Source organism: Neoarius graeffei, chromosome 17 (assembly GCF_027579695.1).
Source record: "Neoarius graeffei isolate fNeoGra1 chromosome 17, fNeoGra1.pri, whole genome shotgun sequence".
Lineage (NCBI taxonomy): Eukaryota > Metazoa > Chordata > Actinopteri > Siluriformes > Ariidae > Neoarius > Neoarius graeffei.
In genome coordinates, this window is record NC_083585.1 from 60,981,461 (window position 1) to 60,998,912 (window position 17,452).

At 41.8% G+C, this 17,452-nt stretch overlaps 1 protein-coding gene across 4 annotated transcripts in view; it reads right to left on the reverse strand.

Moving 5' to 3' along the window:
• The window catches only part of LOC132864365 (casein kinase I), a 71,260-nt gene extending 63,633 nt beyond the window's left edge, over window positions 1–7,627 (reverse strand). For all 4 annotated transcript variants that reach the window (XM_060897781.1, XM_060897780.1, XM_060897783.1 and 1 more), the window contains exons 1-2: window positions 7,525–7,627; window positions 347–952 (exon numbers count right to left, since the gene is read on the reverse strand). In XM_060897781.1, coding sequence (XP_060753764.1) covers window positions 347–589 — 243 coding nt within the window. In that variant the 5' untranslated portion in view covers window positions 590–952; window positions 7,525–7,627. The remainder of the gene's footprint in view (window positions 1–346; window positions 953–7,524) is intronic.
• Between the last annotated feature and the right edge of the window lie 9,825 nt (window positions 7,628–17,452).

The window sequence follows — 17,452 nt, forward strand, 5'->3', positions numbered from 1 at the left end:
AGAAAACTAGAAAGAAGAGCAAGAACAAAAGGCGGTAACCAAGAAAAGAAGAAAGAGGCAGAAAGAAAGCTACAATAAGAGAGAGAATAGAAGAAAAGAAAGTTCAGAAGAAAAGCAAGAACACGAAAGAAGGGAAGCGGGAGAAAGAAAGAAAGCTACAAGAGAAGAAAGTGAGCGAATGGAAGAAAAGATAGAAAGAAGAAAGGAAGAAAGGCTAGATGATGTAAAATTGATTTGTTTCAGGACTGTTAGAGCGAAAACCATGTTCTCATTCTCAGTCTGAAAAAATAAAGAACGCTGCTGAAAGGTCACGGGCCGGGTGTCCGAGGGTTCGCATGTCCCTTACCAGCTTTATGGCTACGTATTCGTTGGTGTAGAGGTTCTTCCCCAGTCGCAGTTCACCGAAGTTCCCACAGCCGATCTTCTTCCCCACGCGGAAATTCGGCCCGACCATGAGCACGCCCGAATTGGGCGCTGAAGTGCGGCCGGTGTGACCGGACCTGCTCCCTCCAGTCTTCGACATCTTCTTCCCTTCTTCCGCTTCCCCTTTCCCCCCTCCTCCTCCTCCTCCTCTCTTATCAAAATCCATAAGCTTGTGATACCCCGGCCTCTCCACGGTTACTCCGCTGCCATACAACCACACAGCCACCAAAACGTCAAGCACAGCAGGGGGTGAGGTGGGGGAGGGGGGACGGACAGACGACGGGGAGGAAGACGGAGAGAAAACCTTCGAGATCGACTTCCTTTAATCAGCTGCGTTAGTGCGTTCACCAAAAACAATCATCCAGTTCAACACGGAGGATTTCCCACGTTTCACAGCAGCATCTTCTCCCCCGGGATACGATCCTAGCTACTCGATTTGAGACGTGACCCGGTCAAGGGTCCCATCCTCGTCGCCTCCTCCTGGTGATGCGGTGAAACTGCGTCGCTCATTCTGCGGGTTTCGATCCATCTGGAAGAGAAAAGAGATTCGAGTTTCAGTCGAGTAAGATTTAAACAAAACCCCATCAGGGACCCGTAATTCCCGTGTGTCGTGAGAGTTAAACCTCTTTCGCATTCACAGTCTAATCTCAACCTCCAGCGCCTGTCCGACACGTAATCCTACAAAACACGGGAGCTTTTCAAAACCACTGCTCTTCAGTCACGGCAGGAAAAAAAAAAAAAGCTCAGAGGGACGTCGAGCCCTTTTTATTATTTTAGAGCTTTCCAAACAATCAGGTCACAGCTCTGAGAGATAAGAGAAGAGCAAACACGCAGGCCGAGGTGTTGCGAGTCTCACTGAGTAAACACGAGGAGATCTACAACACGCTCAATCCTAGAACATTTACTACCAATATTTCAGTCTTGATGAACTGAAAAACAACAACTGGGCTATCTGAGAGACGCTCACAGGCAGGTCGGTCATGTGACGCTAATTTACAGGTCTTTTATTATCAGGGTCAGAATCAGAATTTTTCTTTGGTTTGTTCTCACATTGAAACCACACTTCACTAGAAGTATGACAGGGTATTAGGGCCATTACAGGGTTTTAAAAAAGGCAACAGTCTGAGTGGAAAAAACTTTTATTCAGAGAGTAAAGTCATTTATTTTTTTTCATGGCGCAGTTTTCAACAAATCCTGCGCTCTGATTGGCTGGCGAGCGGTTACGGACCTCTGGCGACTCGCTCGTTCACAACAACAAACATAGTAGCAATTTTTGTCAACATTTATTTTCGCATTTCTCAGGAGAATAGCATTAATTTTACAGCATGGATAGCGATAACGACAGTGTTCACAGCGAAAGCGAGTTTTACTACCCTGAGGAAGAAGAAATAAAAGAAAACATTTCAGGAGAAAGCTAAAAACCTCGAACTGTTGCTAACGCCGAGCAAAAACATGGCTGAATCCTGAATGACTCCTATTTGTATAAAAAGGGGACTACATAGGCGGCAAAATGTAGTTTTTTTCCTGCCATGGAAGTGCACTTGTATACCGAGGAGGAAGCCATTTGCATTACAGCCGTGAATGAGGATTCAAAATGGCGGCTTGGCTCGGTTTTCCCTTTCGGGAGCTCTCGTTTTCTGTTAGAATTTGGTAAAGAAAAAATAAATATATTATTTACCAGCTTAAGGTCGGTCCGTATGGTAAAATACCATGACCTCAGCCTTGAATACTGACCTCGGCTCAGAGGGCCTCGCTCAGTACTTTCAAGACCTCAGTCACGGTATTTCACCATACGGACCTCCCAGCTGGGAAATAACGTATATATTTATGAGAAACATAACCTCATTCTGGCGGCACGGTGGTGTAGTGGTTAGCGCTGTCGCCTCACAGCAAGAAGGTCCTGGGTTCGAACCCCGGGTCCGGCGAGGGCCTTTCTGTGTGGAGTTTGCATGTTCTCCCCGTGTCCGCGTGGGTTTCCTCCGGGTGCTCCGGTTTCCCCCACAGTCCAAAGACATGCAGGTTAGGTTAACTGGTGACTCTAAATTGAGCGTAGGTGTGAATGTGAGTGTGAATGTGAGCCCTGTGATGACCTGGCGACTTGTCCAGGGTGTACCCCGCCTTTCGCCCGTAGTCAGCTGGGATAGGCTCCAGCTTGCCTGCGACCCTGTAGAAGGATAAAGCGGCTAGAGATAATGAGATGAGATAACCTCATTCTCTCAGATTATAAATTCATAAATGCGAGAAAGGAATAAAAAAAAAAACCCTTCAAATTCCAAGAAAAAAAAACACTTGGAAATTCCAAGGTTAAAAATTCAGAAAATAAAAAAAAAAATAAAAAAAAATAAAACTCATAACCCCACTCAGAAAAACACTCAAATTCCGAGATTAAAGGCTCAGAAATTCCAAGAAAAACACTTGGAAATTCTAAAATTAAAAACTCAAATTCAAAGAAAAACACTCAAATTCTGAAATGAAGCACTCAGATATTCAAAAAAAACCCCTCAAATTCTGAGATTAAAAACTCAAATTTAAAGCAAACAAACAACCAACCAAAAAAAAATTAAAACCTCAGCAATTCCAACATTAAAGGCTCAGAAATTCCAAGAAAAACACTAGGAAATTCGAAAATTAAAAACTCATTCCAAGAAACACACTCAAATTCCAAGATTAAAAACTCAAATTCCAAGATTTTGAGATGAAAAACCTCAGAAATTCCAAGATTAAGAAGTCAGAAATTTACGAGAAAAAAGCTTGGAAAAATAGTGTTTTTGGTTTTTTTTTTGTCAAGAAACCAAATTGCTTCACTTTATAAGTTCAGATCCAAGCATTACAGGGAGTGCAGTCTTTCCTCCTCAGTCATGGAACATAAAAGAATAAAGCACTAAAAGATTTTCAACTCTGTTTCCCAGAATGCACTGCAGGCCAGAATCATGAGAGGTTGTTTTTTTTTTCCTCATAAAATTTGTGACTTCTTAACCTTGGAATTCCTGAGGGGTTATTTTTGTCGCAGATTTATGACTTTATAATCTCAGAGAACATCCAGGTTTTTTCTCATAAATGTTGGACTTGAATCCGGGAAAATCTGAGGCTTTTCCTCAGTAACTTACCAATAAATTATTTCCCAGTTGTTCCCTCACCATCCTGTTTTCCCTTTATTAAAACAAAAACGTAGCTTGTCATGTTACAAAGAAACCGCAAAGTTCCAGCTTCACCTCTGACTGTTACAGCACTGATACTAGAGACTCCTTCCACAAACATCTCATGAGAGAAATCACCACCACACCAACAATTACACGTTTTTAATCCGTTCACGTGGAACATCCGCTGTCTACGTCCCTGTGAACGAGCTGCGCTACAGTCAGAGCTGCTGTGATAGAAAACTCAACACCTTCCGACCAGGTGCTGTGATCTCACTCGGGAAGGAGTTTCCGTTTCAAAAGGACACTGATCTCCTTAACGTTCCTTATTCTGTTCATGTTTCTGATGAAAGCATGAAAACATGGCGCAGTAAGAAGAAACACGGGATAAAACACAAACTGCAGTCAAAGCCTTCTTGATGAGCCTGATATTAATTTTTCGTTTGCTCAGCACAAACACTTCTTCATTCCCCGAATGAACGACTTCGATCAGAGCACTGACACAGGGTCGAGATTCAGTGATCGCTGCTCATTACCAAAAAGCTTCCTGATGTTTATAAATCAAATCCGCTGCCAGACATCAAAGCGAAAGCGTTTGTTGAGAAAAATGGCGTACCTGACCTGGTGCGCGCGAAACTTTAGGAAAGGCTAACAACGCCATTTTAGAAGAGTTGGATTGTGATCTCAAAGTGTGACTTTCTTTCACTGTGGTATGGGTGTTGGTTTGAGCCAGATGGACTAAGGGTTTGAGTATTTCAGAACCTGCTGATCTCCTGGGGTTTTCACACACAACAGTCTCTATACACAGAATGGTGCGAAAAACAAAAAACATCATCGAGCGAGTGAGTGGAAACAAACGCCTTGTTGATAGGAGAGGGTCAGAGGAAAATGCAGACTGCTTCGAGTTTTGTTTTTTAACCAGGAAGGATATAGTAACTCATATAATCACTCTTTACAACAGTGGTGAGCAGAAAAGCATCTCAGCATGCAAGAGGAATCTTAGAATCAACAACAAGTTCCTATTAAAGTGGTGCAGGATGACGCCGATCCCACAGGACACGAATCCCTTCGTAAACGGAAGATAACACTGCCCACTCCACGAGTGACCGAGTGTAGAGCAATCTAAAAGACGTGAAGGTATAATAATATATAATCTTTAAAAATCATTGTTGCTTGTGTTCAAGATGGCGTCCTGTTCACTGCGTAGGCTCCCTACAGAGTGTACACAAACACGTCCTACTTACTTAGTACACCGTTTGTGATAAAGCCGGAGAGAAAAACAGGTTGTATTTGAGCATTATGTGAAAAAAAAACAGCACTCAAGCATCTCAGATTTCACTAAAGATAAAAAGTATTGGCACCCTTACATTTGGTTTGTGTATTTAAAGTTGGTATTATCCCCTAACTCAAATTACAAGATGCGAGATTCATTACTGTACCGTCGAGAGAACTGAAGTGAAGCGAAGGCACAAAATGTCGTTTATTAAAGTAAAGTCAAATTCCTGTACATGAAATACGACGATATTATTTCCCAGCTGGGAGGTCCGTATGGTGAAATACCGTGACCAAGGTCTTGAAAGTACTGAGCGAGGCCCTCTGGGCCGAGGTCAGTATTCAAGGCCGAGGTCACGGTATGCTACCATACAGACCGACCTTAAGCTGGTAAATAATAGATTTATTTTTTTCTTTACCAAATTCTAACAGCAAACGAGAGCGCCCGAAAGGGAAAACCGAGCCGAGCCACCATTTTGAATCCTCATTCACGGTTGTAATGCAAATTGCTTCCTCCTCGGTATACAAGTGCACTTCCATGGCAGGAAAAAAACTACCTTTTGCCGCCTATGTAGTCCCCTATTTATACAAAATTGAATCATTCAGGATTCAGCCATGTTTTTGCTCGGCGTTAGCAACAGTTACAGGTTTTTAGCTTTCTCCTGAAATTTTTCTTTTTATTTCTTCTTCCTCAGGGTAGTAAAACTCGCTTTCGCTGTGAACACTGTCGTTATCGCTATCCATGCTGTAAAATTAATGCTATTCTCCTGAGAAATGTGAAAATAAATGTTGACAAAACTTGCTACTATGTTTGTTATTGTTGCGAACGAGTGAGTCGCCAGAGGTCCGTAACCGTGGTCCAGATCGTAGGATACGGACCCGCTCGCCAGCCAATCAGAGCGCAGGATTTGATGGAAACGGCACCGCGAAAAAAACAAGACATTATTTACCAGCTGGGAGGTCCGTATCGTGAAATACCGTGACCGAGGTCTTGAAAACACTGACCAAGGTCACAGTATTTCACGATACGGACCGACCTTAAGCTGGTAAATAATATATATTTTTTTTTCTTTACCAAATCCTAACAGAAAATGAGAGCGCCCAAAAGGGAAACCATATTTAAAACAAACGTGCTACGAGCTCGTTTTCGGCTTTCTCCTGAAACATTTTCTTTTATTTCTTCTTCCTCAGGGTAGTAAAACTCACTTTCGCTGTGAAGACTGTCGTTATCGCTATCCATGCTGTAAAATTAATGCTATTATTTTGAGAAATGCGAAAATTGACAAAAAATTGCGACTACATTATTTGTTGTTGTGAACGAGCGAGTCGCCAAAGGTCTGTAATCGGGGTCCGTATCGCAGGATTCCGGACCGTTCGCCAGCCAATCAGAGCGCACGATTTGATGGAAACCGGACAGCGAAAAAAATAATTCCTGTTATCGAGTCTCTAGTGTCTGTGATGTGCAAAAGTTATCAGTATAGAGCTTTGCATCATTGATTTAATGATTAAATTTTTTAAAAATCTAATTTGCGAAGGTTATTTTGTCAGCCAGGGCTTGTTGTGGATATTTTAAAACCATAATTATTCAAACTACCAACTTTGTTTTTTTGAAAAAAATGAATAAATTAATGAAAAAGATAAATTGCAACAGTAAAATCAAATCATGTCCAGACATGTAGGAATGAAGGAAAGTTCAAGATGCTGGCTAAATATCAAAAACAGATTGCCTGTTTAAGACTGATTAATTATATTTGATAATTAATTTATCTGGTGACATTTATAAATTCTAGATATTTGTCAAATTATGATCTAAATTTAATGAGGTATCTTACATAACAGGTTTAGCTGGAGGCGAGTTGAGACACAGAGCCGGTTAGCAACACAAACACCACAAACAAACAGTGAATTTAGCCTCCATTTCATATTTTACAGCAAGTTGAGCTATATTTACAAATAAATTAATTTTTAATAAACTTAACCCTCCAACAATTTATTAAATCCAACTCACTACCACCAGCTCCTCGACTCAGCTTTAGCAGCTAGCACTTAGCAAAACAATTACAGCTTTCTGGAATTCAATAAATAAACTATTAGCACTATTTCAAATAAAACTAGACGTGTTAATCGGACAAAACACTGAATTAAATTTTTAATAAACTGTTCATGTTTATGTTAGCTAAACTCACTTTGAATTCATATATGGCCCAAGGATTTATTCAACTAGCAAAGTTCAAACTAGCATAATTTTTTATGCTATCCGTTTTCCACAAAACCCGCCTCCTACGACAGGATTGGCTAATATCTCTATCCCTAAATTGACTATCCAATAAAAAGCCAGAGCGCCTGAGCGGACTACCCAATGAGGAGGATTTTGTCGGAATACGGATAGGGGAAAAAAATAATAATACAGCCTAGCTAGTCAACAGAGAAAGCAAAAATGGCAGCTGAAGGCATTAGGGAAAATGAACAAAACTTTAAGCAAATAAAAAATGAGCGTGTGTTTTATGTCACACGCGTAACCTTGTAGTTGTTAGTTAAATGTAAATTAAGCTAGCACTACAACGTCAGTTAGCCTTCAATACTGGGCAACTCCTTAAATCCGATCGATGCAAAAAATAATAATAATTGAGATTAAATTATGACCCTCATCCACTAAGTGTAAACATTACATCAGAGATTAAATAGTTTTTACCTAAAAATCGTGCGTTACAAGTTTGTAGCAAGTGTCGTTTTTAACGCCCAATTTCTTGAAGCCATGTTCATTTTCTTCGCACTGACGGTCGCCACTCGGCTGCTGGAGCCAGTTTACTTACGCAAGCTCCCGCTCCGTTCAGGGGCTTACGCTGGGAAAATGCCGTAGTGTGTTTGTGAATCGCAGATCCAGTCCGCGTAAAGCTACGTGAGAATCTCTGGAGTGAAGTTAACAAGGTCGTAAACATAAAATCCAATTTAGAACATTGTGTACTTTTATAACTCATTATATCTTAATTCAGTTAGATAAATATCATTATTATATCTTCAAATATACAAAATACATTCTGTATTATTATTATTATTATTATTACTATTTTTAATTATTATAAATAATAATTATTATTATTATTATTATTATAGGAAGAAGAGGAATCAGAATCAAGTCTATTACCAAGTCCGTTCTCACATACAAGGAATTTGCTTTGTTGATTGGTTCTTGAACAGTTAAGATAGAATTTAGCAAAGACAAAAGTAGCTACATAATAATAATAATAATAATAATGGGCGGCACGGTGGTGTAGGCGCTGTCGCCTCACAGCAAGAAGGTCCGGGTTCGAGCCCCGTGGCCGGCGAAGGCCTTTCTGTGTGGAGTTTGCATGTTCTCCCCGTGTCCGCATGGGTTTCCTCCGGGTGCTCCGGTTTCCCCCACAGTCCAAAGACATGCAGGTTAGGTTAACTGGTGACTCTAAATTGAGCGTAGGTGTGAATGTGAATGGTTGTCTGTGTCTATGTGTCAGCCCTGTGATGACCTGGCGACTTGTCCAGGGTGGGATAGGCTCCAGCTTGCCTGCGACCCTGTAGAACAGGATAAAGCGGCTAGAGATGATGAGATGAGGATAATAATGTACAAAGGCACAACAAAGCCACAGCGTACCTCCATTGGGCTATCTGTAAGAATTATAACATCAGAGTCAAAGACAAATATTATGAACATGATCCATTAACTGGAACGAAAAATGACAAAGCTACTATACTCTGGGACATGTCATTTCAAACTGATAAAGAAATGAAGGCCAACAGACCAGATATAGTAGTGAAGGACAAGAAGGAAAGAGTTTGTCTGCTCATTGATATGTCTGTCCCGACCGAAAGAAACACTTCTCTAAAAACTACAGAAAAACTCTCCAATAGAAATTGAGAGAACGTGGGGTATGAAGACCACAACCATACCAGTGGTAATAGATGCTCTTGGTCTGGTCAAGAAAGGGATTGAAAAACACACCAACAAAATCCCTGGTAACATCAAGATACAAGGAATTCAGACGATTGTCCTCTTCGGTGCTGTTCGCATATTAAGAAGGACCTTATCTATCAAGTAGATCCATCACACCCTCATGGTAGCCCAAAGTCCAAGGGATGAGCTCGGCTCCGTGAGCGAACAGAACAGGATATTGGGGGGGGGATAATAATAATAAACAATTATTTACTTAATTACATATTTTCATACAAACTTTATTGATTTCTATTTTATGACTTCTACATTATCTAGTCAAAACATTACAGAAACATTTTAGAGTTCCAGATGTTCATTTTCCAGCACAAAATTTAATGTTACAGAAAAAAAATGTTTGTATCTGAGCAGCGTATTCCATAAGAGAGCACTTTTCAGATAAAAAAAGAAAACATAATGAAGGCTGCTGGGTTTTGGTGCAAAATGAAGACGCGAGTGCGACGATCAAAGTGTCCAGAAGAACTGTGGCTGGTTCTAGAAGATACTCAGTAAAACCAACAGCTCATTTCTGCATAAAACTGCACTCATTGGACCGCAGACTACTATTTTTTTTTTAAACCAAAGGGTCGTCTCACACCAAATATTGACTGTTTCACTTATTATGGCTTACTGATTACTGTTTATATTATTTTTTTATGTTGAAACATTTCATTTCATTATTTTTAAGCCATTTTTGGTCTATAGCATCTCAGTGAATTTAATATATACTTGTAAAAAACCTAGCCCATATGGTCCAATCCCATAGAAGAGCTACTGTAGCACAAACTGCTGAAAAAGTTAACGCTGGCTAAAACAGAAAGGTGTCAGCATTCACTTTTTCAGCAGTTTGTGCTGCAGTGGCTCTTCTGCGGGACTGGATCATATAACCTAGCTTTCGTGCCCCATGCGAATCAATGAGCCTTTGACACCCATGACCCTGTCACTGGTTCACTGGTTGTCCTCTAGAGCCTTGGACCACTTTTGTTCGGTGCTAACCACTGCAGTCCGGGAACACCCCACAAGATGTGCCATTTTGTTCGATGCTCAGACCCAGTTATCTCACCATCACAATTTGGCCCTTGTCAAAATCGCCCAGATCCTTACACTTGCCCATTTTTCCTGCTTCCAACACATCAACTTCTTCAAGAACTGACTGTTCTCTTGCTGCTGAGCATATCCCCACCCCTTGACACGTGCCATTGTAATGAGATAATCAATGTTATTCACTTCTTCATCTGTCAATAATTTTAATTTTATGGCTGATTGGTGTATAAATGAAGCACAAAGCACCTCCTTCTGTTTTTCTGTATGATCCACATCACACTGGCAGGTCCGATGGCAGCCAGCCAAACGTATTGTCTTCCAGCATCATCAGTCCTGCAACACCATTCAGGGGTCTGTTGATGCTGCAGTCATGGATGGTATCGCTGAATGTCACAGGAGTCAGGAGAGGCAGCGCCAGTCATATGGAGGTACTACTGAGTACAGCTGGTGCCAGACCTCTGTTGGTTGAAGTTGACCCAGGTTCAGTGTGGGAGTTTGCATCCAGGTGGCTTCATCAAAAGGGCATCAATGTAGTTTTACAGCAGCTGAGATGGACCACACCTTGGTCCAGGATGTTGATGTACCTCCTTTGGTCCAGTCAGGTTGGGATTGGTGTACCTCTTTTTTGGGATTTATAATTTTGAGTTTTATTTCATTATTTTATACTCATATACACACATACATACACCCCAAATATTTAGTCAAATGTCCTTGAGCAAGTTTCACCTTGACCAAACACTTTTGAAAGCTGTCAACAAGCTTCTGGCAGAATTCTGGGTGGATATTTGTCCACTCTTTTTGGCAAAATTGGTAAAGTTCAGTTAAATGTGTGTGTTTCCTGACAGAGACCTGACTTTTAAACACAGTCCACATACTTTTGATAGGATTATGATCAGGACTTATTTTAAGCTCAACATGAACCTGCTTTATCCACAACCAGCTCTGATGTGTGTGTGTCATTGTCCTGCTGAAAAACGCAATGGTGTCTAAGTTTCTGATGCTCGGAGGTTATGCTGAAGAATTCTGAGGTAATCCTCCTCCTTCATTATTCTGTCCGGTTCCACTAGAAGCAAAACAGACCCAGAGCATGATGCTACCACCACCATGCTTCACAGATGGTACAGTGTTTCTTTGCACTTCTGGTCACTGTGGCCAAACAAGTCAATGTTTGTATCATCTGACAATAATAATTAAAAAACAAACAACAAAAAACCCCCACCTTTCCTCAAGAAGGCTTTTTCTTTGTCCATGTGGTCAACTGCAAACTTTAGTTGAGCTGAAAGGTGTCGACTTTTGAGCCTGTGCTTTCTGACCATGCAAACCAATTTCCTCTTAGCTGTGGGTGACAGTTTGGGTCTTCCTCCAGCAAAGTGGCCACACCTCCCAATAACTTTTACTTACAATTGTTTGAACTGATGATCTTGGACCCTGCAGCTGTTTAGAAACTGCTTCAAGATACATTCCTGAGTGTTTCTAAGATCTGCACTGAGCTCCTTGGACTTTCCCAATGTATACTGTGTTCATTAATCCTTTTTCAGCTTCAGCTTTTTGAAGTAGTTAATGGTGTATTTTTTAGGTATATTTTGGATCATTGTTCTGTTCTAGAAACTAATCTATTTCCAGCTTCAGTTTCTTGACTGACTGTGTCATATTTGCTTCCAAAATTTGCTGATATTTCCTGGAATCCATTCTTTCTTCTACCTGTGCAATATTTCCCATGCCACTGGCTGCCACACAATGCCAAAGCATAATAATGCCACCCCCTTCCTTGACAATTATATAAGGTGTGTTTTTCATCAGATGCTGCCCCTTTTCTTCTTCAAAGACAACTTTGGTGATTGTAGCCAAATAGTTACTTTTTTCACTTTGTCAGTCCCGAACAAAATGTCTCTCACGTAACTAGATGAATGTGAGTGTGAATGGTTGTCTGTGTCTATGTGTCAGCCCTGTGATGACCTGGCGACTTGTCCAGGGTGTACCCCGCCTTTCGCCCGTAGTCAGCTGGGATAGGCTCCAGCTTGCCTGCGACCCTGTAACAGGATAAAGCGGCTACAGATAATGAGATGAGATGAGACGTAACTAGATGTTATTTTGCCTCCAATCAGACGCTGACTATTGGGATGAGGTTGCGAGTAAGGGTTCCTTCTGTCTGATGACTCTTCCTTGCAGTCTTCCACAGTTTCCCTTAACTGCAGTTTATTAATTATATTTTTGACAATGGGAATTACAGTACAGTACAGTACAGGCATTTAGCAGACACTCTTATCCAGAGCTACATACAGGGAGTGCAGAATTATTAGGCAAGTTGTATTTTTGAGGATTAGTTTTATTATTGAAAAACAACTATGTTCTTGATGAACCCAAAAGACTCATAAATATCAAAGCTGAGTATTTTTGGAAGTTGGAGTAGGGCTTTCTTAGTTTTAGCTATCTTAGGAGGATATCTGTGTGTGCAGGTGACTATAACTGTGCATAATTATTAGGCAACTTAACAAAAAACAAACATATACCCATTTCACTCATTTATTTTCACCAGGGAAACCAATATAACAACTCAACATTCACTAATATACATTGCTGGCATTCAAAAAAAAAAACAAATCAGTGACTAATATAGCCGCCTTTCTTTACAAGGACACTCAAAAGCCTGCCATCCATGGATTCGGTCAGTGTTTTGATCTGTTTGCGATCAACATTGCGTGCAGCAGCAACCACAGCCTCCCAGACACTGTTCAGAGATGTGTACTGTTTCCCCTCCTTGTAGATCTCACATTTGATGAGGGACCACAGGTTTTCTATGGGGTTCAGATCAGGTGAACAAGGAGGCCACGTCATTAATCTTTCTTCCTTTAGACCCTTTCTGGCCAGCCATGCTGTGGAGTACTTGGATGCGTGTGATGGAGCATTGTCCTGCATGAAAATCATGTTTTTCTTGAAGGATGCTGACTTCTTCCTGTACCACTGCTTGAAGAAGGTGTCTTCCAAAAACTGACAATAGGACTGGGAGTTGAGCTTGACGCCATCCTCAACCCGAAAAGGTCCCACAAGCTCATCTTTGATGATACCAGCCCATACCAGTACCCCACCTCCACCTTGCTGGCATCTGAGTCGGACTGGAGCTCTCTGCCCTTTGCTGATCCAGCCACGAGCCCATCCATCTGGCCCATCAAGACTCACTCTCATTTCATCTGTCCATAAGACCTTAGAAAAATCAGTCTTGTGATACTTCTTGGCCCAGTCTTGACGTTTCATCTTGTGTGTCTTGTTCAGTGGTGGTCGTTTTTCAGCCTTTGTTACCTTGGCCGTGTCCCTGAGTATTGCACACCTTGTGCTTTTTGACACTCCAGCGATGTTGCAGCTCTGAAATATGGCAAAACTGGTGGCGAGTGGCATCTTGGCAGCTTCACGCTTGACTTTCCTCAGTTCACGGGCAGTTAGTTTGCGCCTTTTTTTTTCAACGCGCTTCTTGCGACCCTGTTGACTATTTTGAATGAAGCGCTTGATTGTTCGATGGTCACACTTCAAAAGCTGGGCAATTTTAAGAGTGCTCCATCCCTTTGCAATATATGTCACTATTTTTGACTTTTCTGAGTCCGTCAAGTCCCTCTTCTGACCCATTTTGCCAAAGGAAAGGAAGTTGCCTAATAATTTTGCACACCTGATATAGGGTGTTGATGTCATTAGACCACACCCCTTTTCATTACAGAGATGCACATCACCTGGTATGCTTAATTGGTAGGAGGCTTTCAAGCCTATGCAGCTTGGAGTAGGCCAACATGCATAGAGAGGGTAATGTGGTCAACATACTCATTTGCCTAATAATTCTGCACTCCCTGTACAACATACCCAGTTGGGGGTGAGGTGCCTTGCTCAAGAGCACCCGGACCAGGGAATCGAACTGGTGAACTTTTGGTCCCAAAGCTGCTTAGCTAACCATTAGGCCATGGTGTCCCCTGTGAGCTGGAAACACTTTGCCCTTTTTAGCTCATCCAGCCAACAGTTTATCCCATCATGTGTTGTCTATCGTCTGTCCTGTGCAGACCTGGGCATTTTACGGCCCGCGGGCCGCATCCGGCCCTTTGGTTCATTCTGACCGGCCCGCGTAAGGTTAATTAGAAATTACAAAATAAACGTATTTTCTAATTTTGCCTCATGCATGGACTGAATGTGCATTGCTTTTATTTTGAAGTTGTGTTCAACAAAAACGCAATGCGCGTGACGTGAACATGACATGAAATCCCACGAAACCTAATCCCGCGATAACTACTTCCGTAATTTGTCCAGACCAACCACAAACTTGTACGTCATCCTTCAAACGGTCCAGCCAATTACATAGTGTGACATCATCAGCAGGCGCCGGAGCCCGAGCCTATCTGTAGATCTGATACCTACACCGAATCGATGTTTTCAGTGATGAAGTTTAACAAATCCAGGTATAGATCCTCTCTCACCAATGATCATCTGTCAGCTGTGCTTCGCATCTCCACCTCAGACATTCAACCTGACTTTGATGCACTCGTTAAAGACCAACAGAGACTAGATTTCTCTCACTGAACAAATAAACTGAAAAACCCCAAATGAGGTGATTAGACTACAAATGTGGGCATCATTATTATAATATGATGTATCTTGCTTGATATTTGGAGTAGAAAGACAATATTGTGATGTCTTTATTGTGTTTTGGGGTGAATGTGACTGAAAAAAAAAGGTACAAACGTTCACATTTTGTTAACCATTGTTTTGGGAAATTTGATTGAATAAATGACATTTTTTGTAAGGCAACCTCGTTTTTTCCATACTCTTACCAGTCTTAGCAGCTTGTAAAAACAATGTTATTTACTGCTTTATATAAAGAAATACAATTAATATTATGCAGAATTTAGTTCAGCCTTTTGGTCCGGCCCTCCACAACATTTTCTGTGTCTCATGTGGCACCATGGAAAAAATAATTGCCCACCCCTGGTCCAGTGTCATCCACATTTCACAAAAATTGCTTCTTCTCTCTCAATCCTTCACCAATTTTTATTCTTTTTAGCAGGAAAGTAGTTCTGCCTGGGTTGCATATACTGTAGCTTCTACCCAAATTTGCATAATTGCAATTAATAATGAAGATATGGCATAATCAATCAATCCCTAACAAGCAGTTTCCACACAAATCACTGCTTCTCCCTCAATTCTTCACCGATTTTGATTCTTTCTGGCATGAAGGTAGGGGTACCTAGGGTGCATATAACTTCTACCCAGATTTGCTTCATTACAATTATTAATGACGTTATGGACTAATTAAGCCTTAATGAGCAGTTCAACAAAAATCGCTTCTTCTCGGTCGATTCCTCGCCATTTTGGATTTTTTTCTGGCAAATAGGTCAGTATTCCTAGGGTGGATATCGCTTCTATATATAGCTTGCAACATTTATTGTACAAGGTGGTCTGCTTTAGATCATTCCTTCTGGACTAGACAGGGCCGGAGTGAGCTATGCGGTCACTGACGATCTCATTTTATAACCTTCCCCTGGTTTATAGGCATCAATTAGATATTTTTAGATCCTGGTGATCCCTGCTTATCACCAAAACAACCCCATTCTGACCATGAAGCATGGTGGTGGATGTTGTGGGGATGTTCCTCATCGAGAGGGACTTGGGAACTCAAAGATTGATGGAAGGATGGATGGAGTCAATTACAGAAAGATTTTGGTGAAATACCTGATGAAATCTGCAAAATGTCTGAAAATTGGAAAGAAATTCATATGGTCTAATGGTTAGAGAAGCAGCTTTGGGACCAAAAGATCACCAGTTTGATTCCCTGGACCAGCAGAAATGGCTTGAGCAAGGCATCTAATCCCCAACTGCTCCCCAGGCTACTCCGGGTACGTTGTACATTGCTTTAGATAAGAGCGTCTGCTAAATGCTTGTAATGTAATGAGTTTGCTAGGAATAAGGTGTATGTTCTAAAATGGTATGGTCAAAACCCTGGCCTAAATCTAATTAAACATCAACGGAATTGCTTGAAGGTTGGTGTCCATTGCTAAAACCCAACCAACCTCTCACAGTTTGTGAAGTTCTGCAAAGAGATTTGAGGGATCATCTCCAAATCCAGGCATGCCAATTGTGGAAGGAGATGACATTTAGTATACACCCCAATCCATGAAGTTTACAGAACCTGGCACAACAAAATGTCAACATTTTGAAAGGGTGGGTCTTCGTTTCCTGTCCACTGGAGCTATAGCTTTGCTGTTACAGGAGTAAAAGCCACTGATATTCTGCACAGTAAGCCAATTGACTCAATACAGACACTCCATTTAAAAACTGACAACCATCTTTATGCTGTTTATATCCAAACAGGTCCAAATGAACACTGAAGAGCGAGTTGATCAGTGGAGGTGTTATTTCTACACTATTTTGTTGTTGCTATGGAAACTGCACTTGTGAGAATTGACCTAATTTATGCACTTTTTACTGTATACCTTCATTACCTTCATAACAACGGACAGTATTTAAACAATACACACTATCCTCTGGGAACTTTTCCCAAAGTTGCGATTTTTATATTGAATAAAGGAATTCAGTGTTATTTGGAGAAGAAAGCTTATGATTTTTTTTTTTTTTTTTTGTGTGTGTGTGTGTGTGTCAGGCCCGGCGCCAGGAACAGTTTACTAAGGGGGCAATTAGAAATCGCAAGGGGGCAAATATTTTTCATATAGTGTGTAGTAGTGATGGCGGTCTGACAACGTGTTTCAAACAATTAACTGCGCCAACCACAAAACCACGGCCCCGAAGGTTGCTTTAGTCCGGGAAAATCATGTGATACATTACCAGGGCAGTTGCGCTTTATCAACACCCGTACCCACCTGTTACCCCTCCCCTCCAATTTTCTCACAGACACGCGTTACAACCGGAAAGATCTCATCTCATCTCATTATCTCTAGCCGCTTTATCCTTCTACAGGGTCGCAGGCAAGCTGGAGCCTATCCCAGCTGACTACGGGCGAAAGGCGGGGTACACCCTGGACAAGTCGCCAGGTCATCACAGGGCTGACACATAGACACAGACAACCATTCACACCTACGCTCAATTTAGAGTCACCAGTTAACCTAACCTGCATGTCTTTGGACTGTGGGGGAAACCGGAGCACCCGGAGGAAACCCATGCGGACACGGGGAGAACATGCAAACTCCACACAGAAAGGCCCTCGCCGGCCCCGGGGCTCGAACCCAGGACCTTCTTGCTGTGAGGCGACAGCGCGAACCACTACACCACCGTGCCGCCCGACTAAACACTCTGAAGTGATGAATTTTCACCCCCGCTGCATGGGGGGTGACGTCAACGACACATATTCTTACGCTATTTGCGCACAAAGCGGACCATATATGAACACATACACCAACATAAACGGAGATAAACTTAGCCTACAAAGAAAGAAAATGGATTCACAATATTGTGATTGAATTCGTTTAATTCGGAAGGGGAAAGACTACTCCCGTAAACTGACTGCATATTGCAGGATATTGCAGAGACAGTGCACTTGTAAGTGTACATGTAAAACCCCCGCCCGCCCGCACGACCCCGCCCCTTGCCCTTATCACAGGTCTGTGTGTGCGCGGCTGTGTCAGCA